Source organism: Propithecus coquereli, unplaced genomic scaffold (assembly GCF_000956105.1).
Source record: "Propithecus coquereli isolate 6110/MARCELLA unplaced genomic scaffold, Pcoq_1.0 Scaffold2, whole genome shotgun sequence".
Classification (NCBI taxonomy): Eukaryota; Metazoa; Chordata; class Mammalia; order Primates; family Indriidae; genus Propithecus; species Propithecus coquereli.
This window is the reverse complement of record NW_012144966.1, coordinates 13,231,300-13,244,745: the sequence shown is the minus strand read 5'-3', so window position 1 is coordinate 13,244,745 and position 13,446 is coordinate 13,231,300. Positions and strand designations below refer to the sequence as shown.

At 35.3% G+C, this 13,446-nt stretch overlaps 2 protein-coding genes across 2 annotated transcripts in view; one reads left to right on the top strand and one right to left on the bottom strand.

The window, feature by feature from the left end:
• Window positions 1–4,347, top strand: part of OSGIN2 (oxidative stress induced growth inhibitor family member 2) — a 17,512-nt gene extending 13,165 nt beyond the window's left edge. The window contains exons 4-5 of the mRNA XM_012643655.1: window positions 141–232; window positions 3,258–4,347. Coding sequence (XP_012499109.1) covers window positions 141–232; window positions 3,258–4,290 — 1,125 coding nt within the window. The 3' untranslated portion in view covers window positions 4,291–4,347. The remainder of the gene's footprint in view (window positions 1–140; window positions 233–3,257) is intronic.
• Window positions 4,348–7,178: 2,831 nt separating this feature from the next.
• Window positions 7,179–13,446, bottom strand: part of NBN (nibrin) — a 52,322-nt gene continuing 46,054 nt past the window's right edge. Inside the window, exon 10 of the mRNA XM_012643543.1 lies at window positions 7,179–7,232. Within this exon, the coding sequence (XP_012498997.1) occupies window positions 7,179–7,232 (54 nt within the window). The remainder of the gene's footprint in view (window positions 7,233–13,446) is intronic.

Below are 13,446 nucleotides of genomic sequence, written 5' to 3'. Positions count from 1 at the left end.
TTTTAGAGATAATTTACAGAACCATTTAGGACTGCTTGTGAACAACCTTATTGTGATTGTAAATAAGATGGGTTTGGCTAAAAAAAAATCCATGTTGCTACTTAATTGTGTTTTTTGACTGTGCTTTTTTATTCTAATAGAATATGGAAGGCTCCATGTTGACAATCAGCTTTGGAAATTGGATGGAGCTACCTGGACTTAAATTTAAGGACTGGGTGTCCAGCAAACGAAGGTAAAGATCAAACTCTGTTAAAATCCCTTGCTATACATTGAAACAGAGACTGTGGGAAAATTTCAAAATATTTCTGTGATTCTCTCACAGATGAAGAATATAAATGTACATGTCTTTCAAATAAAAATACCTTCTGGAAGCAGTGAGTATAATGAGCTAGTTTCCATTTAGAGATGATATAAAAACTAAGCACAGAGGCGTAAGGTATTATCTGCAGATTGGTTTCCTATGAATTTATCCCACTCTCTTGTTAAGTCATTCTCTGCGAGTTACTGTCTCATCCACCCACATACCATTTTTTACACTTTTATCTACTTGTTTTTGTGAGTTGATATATAACTTCATATATGCATAGCTCATGTGTAAAGTGTTTGACTTTACTGGTAAAGAGTGTGTATTATGTGTTTGGTAATTTAGAATGATGGAATAAACAAGAATCTGGGATATGGTTGGCTACTTGGGTATGAAGGTAAATATTTAACAAAAAGTGTGAAAGTTGGAGTAACTCAGAAGAAATCTCATCTTAGAAAAATATGTTTTTTTTTATTTTGGAGTAAAGGACTCAAAGTCTAAAAAGAGAAAAATGAAAACCTGTATCATTTTCAAGCATATTAAAACTTAGATAGGAAGCAGGAAGTTACTTAAACTTTGTTAGAACAGGGATGTAACATTCGAGTGCTTGACTTCCTGCTAGACAGAAAGCATGCTAATCCATAGAAATTTTCCTTAATTTGAGGAGATTTAAGAGAACAAATTTATGTCATTTAATAGCAATTAAACTTTTCAAAAAATTCATTTTAGGTTTTTAAGGAAGTAATTACATGTGGGTTTGAAACTTAAAGTTGTAAAATCAGGCAAGTTTTACAAGTTCTTGATTTTCTTAAGTAAGCAAGCAAAATTACTTAACACGTTCTTCCCTTTGTAAAATGGGTAAGAAAGGGAAAGCTTTATGATTTATGTTCCAGAAGCATTTATTTTTCTGAATTACACATATCGTATTTTGAAGTAATATGTGAAAATGATTCTTGTGGCAAATATTAGCTTTAGTTGCTGCCTTTGCGTAACGTTGAGAGCAGATTCTTAGGTCTCTAGAGATTGGCAGGGTTTGAGTCCTGACTCAGTAACTTCTAATGTTGTGACCCTGAGTAAATAACTTAAACTAGTTGTCAGTTTACTAGTCTGTAAAATGAAGATGATAATACAGTCATGCGTTACTTTAACACTGGGGATACATTCTGAGGATTGTGTCATCAGGCAATTTTGTCATTGGGTGACCACCATAGAATGTACTTTCACAAACCTAGATGATATAGTCTACTGCATACCTCGGTTGTATTGGTATAGCCTATTGCTTTTAGGTTACAAACCTGTATAGCATGTTACTGTACTGAATACTGTAGGCAATTGTACCACAGTGGTAGGTATTTTTAAATCTAAACATACCTAAATGTAGAAAAGGTACAGTAAAAATATGGCAAAAAAAAAAAAAAAAATGGTGTACTTGTGTGGGGACTTACAGTGAATGGAGCTTGCAAGACTAGAAGTTGCTCTGGGTGAGTCCGTGGGTGAGTGGTGAGTGAATTTGAAGGCCTGGGACATTACTGGACATTACTGTAGGCCTTATAAATAATGTACACTTAGGCTACTATAAATTTATAAAAAAATAAAGTAATTGTGCTATGACTTTAGGATGGCTACAGTGTCACTAGGCGATAGAAATTTTTCAGCTCCATTATAATCTTGTGGCACCATCATCATATGTGCAGTCCTTCGTTGACCAAAATGTCATTATGTAGCATATGATTGAAGTAGTAGCTATTATGTAAGGTTTCTGTAAAAATTGAGAGTTAATACATTCTAAATCTTAATCATTAAACTTTAAAAAGAAATATTTTTACAAATTTCTAATTATAGAAAGTCCCCAATTAATAATGGCTTAACGATTTTTCAGCTTTAGCATGGTGTATATATCTACTAATAATGCATTCAGTAGAAACCATACTTCAAGTACTATACAACCATTCTGTTTTCCACTTTTAATATAATATTCAGTAAATCACACTAGATAGTCAATACTTTATTATAAAATAGGCTTTGGGTTGGATGATTTTGCCCACCTATAGACTAATATAAGTGTTCTGAGCATATTTAAGGTAAGCTAGGCTAAGCTATGCTGTTTGGAGGTTAGGTGTACTAAATGCATTTTCAGCTTGTGATATTTTCAACTTATGATAGGTTTATCAGGATGAATCCCATTGTAATTTGAGGAGCCATCTGTATAATGAATTAAGTCAAATGATTTGGTTTGTTTTTACTGCAGCTTACCTCTGGGGCAGGGGAGTTGGAAACATTACTGCTCATCACTTTACATTGGAAAGTGATAGATGCACTAATGTACTTTTTTCATAAAGAACAGATCGCTTTTAGATCACTTTATGTGTAGGAAAACACATAGAATGAAATATTATCTCTGATTTACTTAGACGTAAGATGACTGATTAGCAGAAGACATCTGAATTATTTTTGGTTATCAGGAAAATAGAAAGCAACTTAATAAAAATTGTGTCAGGATGGTATATATAATCTTTAAGAAGCATAGATATTACAATTAGACCTGTAGTGTCTCAGTGATTATAATCTAAATCATTCATTCAATAGTTACAGATTATAATTGTGAGAAATAAAACAGTCTGATTTGCAGATATCCACATTTTAATCCCTTCATTTATTCAGTGAAAGTTTATAAAGCAGCTAATTTGTGTAGACACTGTGTATGGCACTGGGGAAACAAAGATGCATTAAATACAGTCTCTGCCCTCATGGGTCTTCCTTTGTTGCTAAAACTAATTCATTAACATTTTTAACTAAAAAAAGAAAAAAAGGCTTTTTTGGTAAAGTGTTAAGATAATTTATAACAGACAATCCAGAAGAATTTGAGATATAAAAGCTTACTAGATGGAGAAGTAATAACCATGGAAACTAAAAGTACTATTCTCATAGGATATTTTTTCTTTTCCTTTTATAGGAACCTAAAAGGGGATCGAGTTATGCCAGAGGAAATAGCTCGCTACTATAAACATTATGTAAAAGTCATGGGTCTTCAGAAGAATTTCAGAGAGAATACTTACATAACTTCTGTATCAAGACTCTACAGAGATCAAGATGATGATGATAGTCAAGACAGAGATATTTCAACAAAGCATTTGCAGATAGAGAAGTCAAAATTTATCAAGAGAAACTGGGAAATCAGGGGTTATCAGCGAATAGCAGATGGTTCTCATGTTCCCTTCTGTCTTTTTGCTGAGAATGTAGCTCTGGCAACTGGAACATTGGATTCTCCTGCTCATCTGGAAATCGAAGGGGAAGATTTTCCATTTGTGTTTCATTCAATGCCTGAATTTGGAGCTGCTATAAGCAAAGGAAAGTTGCGTGGCAAAGTGGACCCAGTGTTAATTGTAGGTTCTGGGCTTACTGCGGCTGATGCAGTACTGTGTGCTTACAACAATAACATCCCTGTGATACATGTATTTCGCAGACGAGTAACTGATCCAAGCTTAATTTTCAAACAGCTTCCCAAAAAGCTTTATCCTGAATATCATAAAGTCTATCATATGATGTGTACTCAATCATATTCTGTAAACTCAAATCTTTTATCTGATTATACCAGTTTTCCTGAGCACCATGTGCTTTCCTTTAAGTCGGACATGAAATGTATTCTTCAAAGCATCTCTGGATTGAAGAAAATATTTAAGCTTTCTGCAGCAGTAGTATTGATAGGTTCTCATCCTAATCTGTCTTTTCTGAAGGAACAAGGATGTTACCTAGGCCATAAGTCGAGTCAGCCAATCACATGTAAGGGCAATCCCGTGGAAATAGATACATATACCTATGAGTGTGTTAAAGAAGCCAACCTTTTTGCATTGGGTCCTTTGGTTGGAGACAATTTTGTTCGATTTTTAAAGGGAGGGGCATTGGGTGTTACACGCTGTTTAACTATAAGACAGAAGAAAAAGCAGCATTTATTTGTTGAAAGAGGAGGAGGAGATGGGATAGCTTAAAGCAAGTTTACAAGAAATTAAATGGACAGTCTGCCATTAAAGATTTTTAATAGTGGTTTTGCAGTGTACTGGCTTGAATTTTTTAGACTCGACTGGAGGAGAGCCTCAAGCTACAGTAACTTCATTTTTTAAAGTTACCAGAACTTGGTGTTCTGACTTACATTTTAATTTATCAAAGGTGTCGCTGTCAGACAAGTGGAAACACTGCCAACTTAGTATACTTTCAGCTTTCACTTAACTAAAACATTCTTTTCTTCCAAGACTTATTTTTTGTGATTATTTTTGGTTATTTCTTATGTTTGATTCCAGAATATTACAGCCTTGAATCTATAAATCCACAAAATCATTAGGCCAGAAATTATCGACTATATAGTGGGTCACCTTGCTGCTCAAAGGGTGGTCCAAGGACTAACAGCATGAGCTTCATCTGTAGCTTGTTAGAAATGTAGACTCTCAGCTCCCATACAGAGTCAGAAACTGCAACTGAACGAGATCCCCAAGGGATGTGTACGCTCAGAAAGTTTGAGACACACTGGTCCAAATGAGTATGGGATGTAAGGTATGTGTGCTGGGATTGGGTGGGGGTCGGAGGCATTTAGAGCTCAGGTTTTATTTATTTTGAAATTATCGATTGTATAAATCTAATTTATTACCAAATATGATGGTCTTTTAAAAATATTTTTATTGTTGAAGCCTTGACAGGTGCTTCATATTCTTCTAATAATTTGAACAATCCAGTAGTGTTGGTATACACTTTGACATCCAAGAACCCACCAAGGTATTTTTCAGAGATTTATTCTCTACTTAACCACCGTAACAATTAATTTGATTTGCAATTCAATAAATTGTGAATGGAATTACTTATCCCTGAGTGTGCATTTGAGTTAATTTCTATCACTGAAACTAAGATATTTGGGCATGGTAAGTACTTCTAAAGTTGTAATACTGTTTGGGTATTATCAGAATTATGAAAGGTTAAAATTGAAAATAAGATTAAAACTCTCTTTTTCCATTCCCAAGGTGGTTATTACTTTGAGATCTCTAGTGGTGTTTGTTCTTTGAAGATCACATAGCAGCTCATACTATGGTTATTTATTGGATTTATCTGCTCTAATTATCTTCACTTAAATTTATTTAGGTGCACTTAATGTCTGTATTTTCATACAAATTGCTAGAATTTTTAGTGTCAGGGAAGTTTTCCATAGCACATTGAATTTCTCAATCATTTTCTCTTTTTTTGGTACAATTGTTTCATCTGGAATGTGTTCACTGAACCTCTAATTCTAAGAAATGGGTATCATGAATTTTTTTCTGAGGGGAACCAAACAGCTAAGACAGTGGTTGGAAAGGTGACTTTAGTATTGGCCATTCTATACTTCTACAATGTTGAACCGTGACTCTATTAACTACTCAATAAATAAAACCCATTTAAAAATGAAAAAAATTTTTCATGAGATGAAAAAGCCAGAAAACAGAAAAAAACAATATTCACACATAAAAGAAATGGAGTTTTGTGCATTTTATTTAACAAATTTAGGCATAAAATAGCTGTAACTTGAATCTCCTTATATACTATATATTCATGTATCCCAATTAGTCTGAAGTAATGCTTCTTGCTAGGTAAGGGTTTTCCATGGCTGCTTTTTAAAATCCTCAGTTATCTTCTCCTTTTTACATTAGGATTATATCTGCAAAGAAACAAATAGGGTTAAATGATATTTAGATAAGGGATGGTATTTCTTTTAAAGTTAAAAGGCTTTCAAACTATAGTCACACTTTGGCAAATAGGATGGGAATGCTAACTTTGTCCTTAGGATCAGATATTAAGCACTGACATTTTTATTTTCATTTATCCCTTTGATGTTGCTTTGAGGAAATTTGGTAAAAACAAAATATCAACGACAAAAATCCTATAAAGCATTTAAAATAAGTAATAAAAACAACAGTTTAAAAATCAAGATGTGTTTATACCTCTTCCAGTAATGGCCTCAAACAGATCCCACATTCTACCTCCCCCAAATTAAAGTAGATCATGTACACAAAGGACCGTAAGAACCTAAAATATAATTACCACTTTTACAAAATTTTCAGCAGCTGAACAAATCTAGCTGAAGAAAAAAATCAGTATTGTTTGTCAGTGTTTTCACCTGTGATTTATATTGTACATTATGAAATCAGAGAATCAATCTAATTGGCTGCAAAACAGACTGAAAAGTATAGTATTTCTAGGTTCTGCCTTTCAGAAAGTTTGGGAAAATGTTATTAATACTTTTCCTTAGTATCTACCTCTAATCAGTATTTTATTAGTATTTGAGAGGTAATTCTTGTAAGGTCTGTTAGGCCTGCAGGAATGCTGAAAGTGTACTATTAAGAATTAAATTATAATCACCCATTACAACTCCTTTAAAACCTCCCAGAAAAACCTGCTTTGAAACTCTAATCCAGTCTTTTGTTTTTATGCATGTGCCAATGAAAACTAACCAAATGGTCTGGCATTTTGTCTTAATTTAAAACCCATTTTATTTGTAATTCTACTCAGAGCTGAAAAATCTCAAAATTTATAAGCCAAATTCAGCCAGTTGAGAAAGAGATTCAAGAGATTCAAAGAGATTTCTTTGCTTGAATCCCCCATACAAATTTTAATTTTCTTATGATACAGTACAACTGAACCAACCCCAAACCTCAAAGTTATATCCAGTAAACCCAATTAAGAGGTGCTCAAGTAATAAAAAGAAACATGTATGTTAAAAAAAAAACAAAACAAAACATTTTTTAGGTGAAGGAACTAGGTGTCTATAAAGACAGAAGAAACAAATATTTAATTTCTAGGAATAAGAACTAGATTTTATGTACATCTCTCAAAGGTACATAGGTAGTTGAATCAAACTTTACCTAAAAAGATCATCAGCAAGAGACTCTTCTTTTGCATGTTGATTTTGTACCTGTCAAAATTAACATAATTTCAAACATTTCATAGTGAATATACAGTTAACGAACTGATACACTGGTAGGTCACTGTCATCTTTAGATTTCCACATCCTGGAGGTCACTAAGTATCTTGAGTTCTTACCTCTACAATCTCTCTTTCAACAGATCTTTATTTTTACTTCATGCTAAGATTATTGCAAAATGGCTCTAATTAAACTATTTCCTCAGGCCAGGCGCTGTGGCTCATGCCTGTAATCCTAGCACTCTGGGAGGCCGAGGCAGGAGGATTGCTTGAGCTCAGGAGTTTGAGACCAGCCTGAGCAAGAGTTAGATCCCATCTCTACTAAAAATAGAAAAAATTAGCTGGGCATGGTGGCATGTGCCTGTAGTCCCAGCTACTTGGGAGGCTGAGGCAGGAGGATCACATGAGCCCAGGAGTTTGAGGTTGCTGTGAGGTAGGCTGACACCATGGCACTCTAGTCCAGGCAACAGAGTGAGACTCTGTCTCAAAGAAAAGAAAAAAAAAATTTTTCTCTAGCCAATGTCTGCTCAAAGGCAACCAACATGTATTGGTGATTTTTAAAACTCTTTCCAGCACAACCCTTTTACTAAGTGAAATTTCAGTGCTTTGGGGCCGACCACCAATGAGACTGAGAAGGCGCTATCCACTCCACTTTCAACTAGAGCAGCTCTGCAGGAAAAGTATCTCCCATCCTTTTGGTCCCAAATCAGGATGTGTAAGCTGCTGCTAAATTACCTCAGTTACAAAGTACTTTTAAACACAAACTCACCAAATTCCTAAAGCACCTTAGAGAGTTAGGATCAAAAAAACCCTATGCTGAGTGCATCTTCGTGAAGTCTAGCTACGATTCTGTCATTTGCCATTTGAAACCCTTCAATGACTTCTCCCACCTACCAAAGAAAACACAAACCCTTGAAGTCTGACCCTTAAAATATGCAAGGGTCTTCATAACATGGCTCAATCACTCCAGTAACTCTCCTTTTCATGGACTCTATGCCAGTTATATCTGATTCACCAAAAAAGAAACAAAACAAACAAAAATCTAGAATCACCTCCTAATAAAGGTCCTGTGACCTTCTCTCTGCTTCTGTTCATGTTTCTTCCTCTGCCCAGAAAGATACTTCTTTTTTTTTTTTTTTGCCTCTTCCCACATGGAACCATTGTTAAAGGAGCCTTCATTCAATAATTATTTAGTGCCTACTATATGCCAAGGAACATGTTCTTCACCTCTTTTACAAAGTCTTCCTGATCCCCTTTATTTAAAAATAATGCCTGCTATGAAGAAATCCCAAAAAAACTTCAGCTACAAAACTCCTAAAATGCTTATTAATTTCTACCTTCTGTTGTAATTATTTATTCCTAGCCTCACTAAATGACCGTAAGTTCCTTAAATCCAGATACAGTAAGTCCTCACTTAATGTCATTGACAGGTTCTTGAAAGGATGTATAACAAAACAATTTTTTTCCTCATCAACATGATAATGAAATGACATTATTCAAGGACCTGCTGCATGTCATCTCACTTAAAGTTGCAGTTTCCAGGAACTTATGGACAATATTAAGTGAGGACTTTGTTTACTTTTACTGTTAGTAATTTACATTTGTGTACTTGCAGATAGTTTTAAACTCTTTATTAAAAAAACTCATTTAATCTTCATGTAAGTTCATTACTACTATTACACTGTTATCCCAATTTTAACCAATGCGAGAACAGAGACTTAGGCTAAGTACTTTGCAAATCAAAAAACTATCAGTTGGAACAGCTAGGATTTGACCAGGTCTCCTTTAATAAGAGCACTGCTCATCATCAGGCTGCTTCTGAGTCTTTGGAAAGAGCCTAGAAGAATGACTTGCAGGGATTCAATCTTACAGACTGATTTTCTGTTTATATAGTGAAATGTCAAAATCGAATTGCATCTTTTCACATTTTCTAATAGGGTAGCAGAACATAAATGGGAAGACACATGATTTTCATATGGCAGTTTTCAAAATAGCTGGGGTATCATTATTCTCAATATTCTTAGAGGCTTCCTGGCAGGGGTGCTAATATTAAACTTGTAGCATAGTAAAGAAAAAAAATCAGTGAGAAGAAATCAGTTTAATTTCAATATATTTTATTAAAAACATTTTAAGTAAAATAGTATTAAGAAACAGAAATGCCTCATGTTACTGGCATTTTTCAAGGGTCTAAGAAAACCACATCCCACAGTCTTAAAATTCAAATCAGGTTGGATAGAGTTCAAAGAATTATTATGTTTGATGGACAATATGAAAATATCCTAAACTCAAGGGTACTCTGGGAACTGACCCAGTAATTATGAAAACTAGTAAGACCAGCCTGCAGCAGAAAGGAGGGCTGAAAAAGAACAAAAGCAGGGAATATGGAAAAAGAGTAGCTAGGGCTCAGGAAACGAGATGTCAATGTGGTAGCACATTGCGTATACGAGCAGTAGGCCATGCAGCAAGATAGTCAAGTCTGTTACAGAATAAAGCCTACCTACGGCGCCTAAAATCATTCCAGCAAAAAGAGAAGAGATTCAGTGAAATAAATCTAGAACACAATTCCCCTCTCTTAATTCCTAATGAAATAAAAACAGAAAAAAGTCAGCAGCCGTATCATCATTCTCTCAACTCCTCTCCCATCCAAAACCAACCAAACAAAAGCTGACAGCGACAGTTAATCAAGGAGAAAAATCTAAGTCCATGCCATAGACTTCAAAACCATGGCTGTGTAAAGAACCAAAGGATTTTGCTGCAACTGATTCCTAACGCTGTCCCAACCCATTAAAAAGTGCTACAGAACTGGCCAAACCTGAGGATTCTTAACTAATGACCCAAATTGGGAAAAAAGTACCCTAAGCAGAGAAAACAACTGCTGGTGGGCTGCCGGGAGGGGACTAATGGCATGGGGAGGTGAAGAAATGGGACTGACACTGACCAAAGGCATCGGCTCGAGGAATCCCTGACAAATTGGGTCAACACCTAAAATGCTAGGTTATTATTCTCTTTTGGGATAGGGTATGATTCCTGGTACAGGATATGTAATTCAAATCCAAGGACAGAGACAGCCCAGCCTTTCAATAAAAGCTGCACACAGCTCCACCTGAGCCTTGCCTTTCCCTGATTCAACATCTTTAGGCAACAGTAACTACGAGATGTGCCTTTGATCGAGCATGTTGCCATACTGAGGAATTCTGTTCTTTATGGACAAGCTAAGAGGGTTAGGAGTAATTTAGATTACACTCAGATTTTGCCTCAAAAACTGGCTTAAGAATGTAATCCCTGCAGAAGATGGCACACAATCCTTTATGTAGCAAACAGAATATGTGGATAGGACATTTCACTTTATACAACCGAAGATTAAAGAAAAGAGCAAAACTGCTCCACATACTGGGGGGAAAAAAAAGAATTACTGTAATAAAACATGCAAAAGATAGATGAAGAACTCAGTCTGCAAGAAGTAATAAAAAATAAATAAAACTAATAAAAACAATGAAATAAGAACAAAAAGTTTATTACTTATCACTGAAAAAAAACCCCAAAAGATGATAATAAAACAATGAAATGAAAAGAAAGAACCATAATAATAGCTTTTCAGAATTAAATACATCAGAAATTGCTAACACTTTCCACTGTTACAAACACCTTGTAAGTAGTATCTTATTTAATCTTCACAACATGTCTGTGAAATAGAGGTACTATTATTATTCTCATTTTGCACATAAAAAAACAGAGGCATTAAATAATTTGCCCGAGGTCACACAGTTGGTGAGAAATAGAATAGACCAAGGATGGGGAACCTTTTGAAGGCCACATTCAAGAAACTTGGATTAGATTTATTTTGAAAAGTACATTATTTTGTAAAAATCTAACTGATATACTTAATAATTTCAAAAAATGAAAACTATTTGTTAATTTCAAAGTAACTAATCTTTTAATGACTTTGTTGTGTCTGCTTTTTGTTAGAAATCATTTGTATATTTGGTTGCAGCATGGAGAGCCACAATTTCAGTTTATCCTCCAGATGGGTATTAGTCATTTGTGACCTTAAGGGCATCTTGATTAGGTAAGAGAATGTAGATTCACAACAATAAGTGGTTGAAAAGCAAGAAAGCATTTTTCAGGCATGCTGCCAAAGGCGTGAGTATTCTGCTGCATTTTCCCATATTTCAGTTGGATCTTTCTTAGCATCAAACAATGACTTTGAAATATCATCTACTGTGAGAGCTCAATCAATTCCATCTGTAGTTCTTCAGGTGCCTTGATACTATCAACTAGGTGAGGCTGAAATGTTAATTTGAGTATGCTGTCATGATTCTCAAAGTCGGTGAATCTTTCATTGTATTCTCCAATTAATAGGTCTATAACAGCTGTGTACTATTCAAGAGATTCGCATATATCATCCTGCTCACCAATGACCTTCGTTAACTGGGGAAGATGGTCATCCAAAATTTCCTTTTGAAGAACTGTTTTGAAAAAGATACCTTTTTTCAAAATGTTGGATTTTTTGCCACATATCATATATAGACTTAATTTTACCTTGCAAAGAAATAATTCAAGTCATTTTGAATTGACATATCACACAGAAATGATGCATTCCTATAGAAATCTTCTTTCAATAATACATATTGCTGATTTTTTTTTTTTTTTTTGAGACAGTCTCACTGTGTTGCCCAGGCTAGAGTGCTGTGGTGTAAGCCTAGCTCACAGCAACCTCAAACTCCTGGGCTCGAGCGATCCTCCTGCCTCAGCCTCCTGAGTAGCTGGGACTACAGGCATGCGCCACCATGCCCGGCTAATTTTTTCTATATATTTTTAGTTGTCTGATTAATTTCTTTCTATTTTTAGTAGAGACGGGGTCTCGCTCTTGCTCAGGCTGGTTTCGAACTCCTGAACTCAAACAATCCGCCCACCTCGGCCTCCCAGAGAGCTAGGATTACAGGCGTGAGCCACCGCGCCCGGCCCACATTGCTGATTTTGTTTTTCATAAAATTTATCTGTTCTCACAGAGATCAAATTTTCGCTAACACCTGTCCCTGTGATAGCCAACGCACTTTTGACTGATACAGCAAATCCACACTGAATACCTCATCATTCAACTTTAGCACGTTAGGAAACTGCCAATGTTGTGTTGCATGTGCACGAATATAGTTAACAATATTTACAACTTGTTGCAAAGCATCACTTAAAATAGTAGCTTTAACACAGAGATTTTGCTGATGCAATGAAAAGAAATGAGAGCATCTAGATCTGTTAATACTTTTTTTTATCTGTGCAATAAACCCTTCATGTTTTCCTGTCATGGAAGGTACACTGTCTGTACATATACTCACTAAATTTACCAAATTCAGTCCAACTCCACGACATTTATCTTGAAAGTTGTTGAAGATACCTATTCCCCATGTTCTGTTTGCAAGAGTGCCCAAAGTGAGTAACTCTTTGTAGCAAAGAAAACCTTTTGTGATGACTCAAATGAAGTATAAAACCTGCACGGAGTCAGTAGTATCAGTAGATTCATCCAAAGTGATTGAATAATATACATTTTCCTTTTGAAGTACTGCATGAAATTGTGCTGTTAAGTTGAAGCCTATTTCATGATGCCAATCAGTTTTGGTTCTCCTTGAAAGAGGCAGTTGTTTGTACTTTGAAACATTATCATGGTCTAAGCATCTTACCACTTCGACAATGCATTCTCTCACAATTTCTGCATCACTGAATGGCTTCCCTTTTTCCCTGAGTATATAAGCTACTTTATAAGCTGCTTCACTGTCATTATTTCCAGGTCTTATTGCTGCTTGAAAGAATTGTCTTTGCTTTTGCTTTTCACCTTTTAATTTCTGCAATACAACCTTTCATGCCTCTCCAATGTAAAACATTTGTGGTCCTTATGAGTGTTACAATGCAGATGAGCACTGCATTTCTTTAATGTTGACACTGTGGCATCACAAAGCAAGCAGATCATCTTATCTTTAGCAGAAAAAAGATAATATTGCAATTCCCAATCCTAATTAAAAAATTTGTTTTCTTCAGTGTTCTCTTGGTCTTCTTTGACATGATGGGCTGTTAAGCAGACAGAATTAAAAAATACTGTCGAGCTGTGCAACTATTCACAAATTCCACTTCAAACAGAAACACAGGGCACCACTGTCAAAAGCTGATAACAGACTGGTATACTTGACCCCCATAAACTCTTGCCAACCAGCCTC